The sequence below is a fragment of the Etheostoma cragini genome, chromosome 17, assembly GCF_013103735.1.
Source record: "Etheostoma cragini isolate CJK2018 chromosome 17, CSU_Ecrag_1.0, whole genome shotgun sequence".
Lineage (NCBI taxonomy): Eukaryota > Metazoa > Chordata > Actinopteri > Perciformes > Percidae > Etheostoma > Etheostoma cragini.
The window spans coordinates 23,500,641-23,504,054 of NC_048423.1; the positions used below are offsets into that span (position 1 = coordinate 23,500,641).

Consider the following 3,414-nt stretch of genomic DNA (forward strand, 5'->3'; position numbering starts at 1 on the left):
CTCAAGCCACTGTATACCATAATATCATAAGGTACTGTATTTTTATATCAGATGTATATTTACTCCTTGTTGTTGTTCATATGTATGTGTGTGCTTATGCTTTGGCAACACATGTATTTTTTGTCATGCGAGTGAAGCAACGTGAAATTGAAATAAAGAGAGAGAGAGAGAGAGAGAGAGAGAGAGAGAGAGAGAAAGAGAGAGCACAAATATGGTCATACCGGAAAAACGATACTTTCGACCCCCCCTTCATCGACTATGCAAATTGTAGTGACGTCCACAGCCTACTTCTCTTATAAAGTACTTCGTTACAGCTGTGTGTCAGTTGGACAACAGACAGCTCGAGCTCTACAACTTCATCTCACTGGTGCTCGTGCTAGCTTGTTTTTTTTGAGTGCTTACCTTTGTTTGCGCGAGCTCGTCGAGTTTCCCTCCCAAACAGGTTGGACCAGACACACCTGCGGGGAGAAGAAGGAAGCCTTGTACAGCCCACCTGGGACGCCATTGTTCACTCCATCTTTGACCTCTGTGGACGACGGACGCTAGAAAGCCGACGAGGGAGACTTTTTCAGAAATTCCCTTCAAGTTTTAGCGATTTAATCATGAACATTTGGATTGCCCTCGTTCTCGTCGCCTGCGCTGCGGCAGCCTCAGCTCAAAACTGTGAGTAGTTTGATTTCTTAAACTTTATTAGTCTTAAAAATGGCTAACAACGCAGTTTGTCCTCGCGCGTCGCGTAATTGGATATGTTTGAATTGTAAGTGGGCCTACGTTTTCTCAGTACTTGGGATTGCTGTAGTTGGCAAGAAAACAAGGAGACTGGGTTAAAATGACATTTATTTTTAATTTAAATTTTTTTTTGAACCTCTAAACATCTGTCTTACCTTAAGTGTAATGTTGGCTAATATTTGGAGACTTTTTTTTGAGGGGGAGTAATGGAACAAACTGTATTAAAATGTAGATATCAAACGCAGAAAGTGTCGTTGTTTGAGTGGGGGTGGGGAGGTTTCGTACTGCCCTGGGGACTTGTGTGTTTGGAGAAACCAACGCCCAGGTGTTAAATGAACCTGCTAGTCTACCTGCTGTAACGCTACTTGCCCCCCCCCCCCCCCCGTATATGGGCTTATTCAACGACAATAGAATTAATCCTGTATCTTACACCACATGATAGTCTACACTTTCCATAGTTTTGGGATTCTTTATGATTAGCAAAATCACCGCCTACTATAGGCCTCGGTCCAATATGTTGCATTTTCTCAAACGATCATCGAATCGATATTCAATTCGATTTAAAATCGGAAGTGGCATTTACGTCAACAGGCACTCCAGATGCTACAAGTAATTGAGTGTTTCAGCCTGAATGACAAATGTTGTGCATCTCTGCCTAGGCCAATGTGGAACCATGAAATGGGCAGCCTGTGACGGGACACCATGTGTGTGTACCCTTATGGTCGGTGACAACGTGAAACAACCCCTGGACTGCACCAAATGTAAGTAAAATCTTGATCAAGGCCTGTAGATGTCCTTCCTCGTAGCTTTTATTTTCCTTTTGCAGGTTGTGTTCTCGCCCGCTCATGATGTCTCTCTTGATTCACTTTCAGTGATCCCTAAGTGCTTCCTGATGAAGGCGGAGATGTACAGAGCTAAAAAGGGCCTGTCCACTCGTACAGGAGGAAAGCCAGTGGAGACGGCCTTTGTGGACAACGACGGCATCTATGACCCGGAGTGTGAAAGCGATGGCAAATTCAAAGCCAAGCAGTGCAACAACACCGAGGAGTGCTGGTGTGTCAACAGTGCCGGTGTTCGTAGAACTGACAAGGGAGACAAGAATATCAAGTGTGACAAGCTGGTGGAGACCCAGTAAGTTATTCTGCCCCCCCTCCCCCTCCCTTCCCTTCCCATCAATGTGGAGAACTAGGTACATGGAATAGTAGTCTAACCGTTTACTGGTTCATTTCCCTCCAGCTGGGTTCGTCTTCAGCTGACTCACAAACCTGTGACCACTCCATTGGATGTCGCCAATTTGAAGGCGTAAGTATTTTTAAGAATTCTTTTTTGTTGTATGTATTTAATGACATTGGTTTCAGTGTTTAATAATAATTTCTTTCCTTAATGCAGTGCAATTGGAAACGCCATTCATCAACGTTATGGCAACTTTAATAAGAGCATGGTGGAAAGTGTTGAGGTGAGTACAATTGGGGAAGTGGGATGTTGGGCTTTTTTTTTTTTTCTTTCTCTCATTCCTATTTAATATGTCAGAACAGCATTGCAAACATACCTGACTAAGTTGTCATCCTGCAGTATGATCCTGAGGCTCGCATGATTGTGGTGGATGTGAAGAAGGCGATAGGAAACCGCCAGCATGACCTGAGCAACATGGCTTACTACATGGAGAAGGATGTATGTTGACGGATTTAAAAAAAAAAAAAAAATTAAAAGTATATGCGACTAGAGGCTTAGTGACTGAGGCTGACCTTCTCATCCTCCCCTTGCAGGTGAAGGTGCTGCCTCTGTTCATCGACCAGGCGAAGTTCATGCCACAGGTGGGCAGCCAGAACGTAGAGATGGAGAACATCCTGGTGTACTATGTGGACGAGGAGGCCCCAACGTTCACCATGAAGCACCTGACCGGTGGGATCATCGCTGTCATCGTGGTGGTGATCCTGGCTGTGGTTGCCGGCCTGCTGGTCCTGGTGAGTGAATCTACTTTTATCTTCATCTGGCTTAACCGCTGATTTTCTTTAACCTGTAACTATAGTGTTTTTTTTTTTGTTTGTTTTTAATCCTTATTTTCTTTTCTGTGTGTAGTTCTTCGCCAAAAAGCGACAGGACCGGAAGTACAAACAAGCCCAGGTAAGCTGAAGTTGTCATGGACATTGTGAAAAATGTACTTTTTGCACACCGAACGGTGTTTAACACCCTGTTTTATCTGCTCCCTTTTTTCCATTTTAGACAAGCGAGATGGCGACCATGTCTTAAATGAACATCTGCATCGCCGCAGGAGCGTATGAAGAGTAACCTTGTACAATACATTTTTGGATTAACTTTTCTGCCGTGGGATTGTGCCATTTTTATTTGAGAAATACAGATTGTAAAGGAACAATGAACTTTGTTTATGTTGGCACTACTGGAACCGCCATTTATTTATAAATTGGAAAGTCTTAAGGCATCGTCCAATCTATATGCCATAAACTGCTTTTCACAATATGCTTGGCGCATGCCACATTTTAATGTTAGAACTTGTTCAATGTTTTAAAATTCTACATCATAGATTGTACAGTTTCTTTCTTACAGTGTGTTTGGGTGTTTGATTTTTTTTTAAATAAAACTTTTTTTAAAGACTTTTTGCTGTTAGAGTTTCTTTGCAATGTGAGTTTGTGGGAAAAGTACAGCAGATTTAATGGGGGGGGGGGG

The 3,414-nt window shown here is 43.0% G+C and overlaps 1 protein-coding gene across 1 annotated transcript; it reads left to right on the top strand.

Annotated features, from left to right (window-relative positions):
* Positions 1–327: 327 nt before the first annotated feature.
* On the top strand, positions 328–3,336 carry epcam (epithelial cell adhesion molecule). The gene is made up of 9 exons (XM_034898851.1): positions 328–663; positions 1,389–1,490; positions 1,602–1,860; positions 1,966–2,031; positions 2,119–2,185; positions 2,302–2,400; positions 2,496–2,693; positions 2,809–2,853; positions 2,953–3,336. Exons 1-9 carry the CDS (start codon positions 603–605, stop codon positions 2,977–2,979), a joined length of 924 nt encoding a protein of 307 aa, XP_034754742.1. The 5' UTR covers positions 328–602; the 3' UTR covers positions 2,980–3,336.
* The last annotated feature ends 78 nt before the right edge of the window (positions 3,337–3,414 follow it).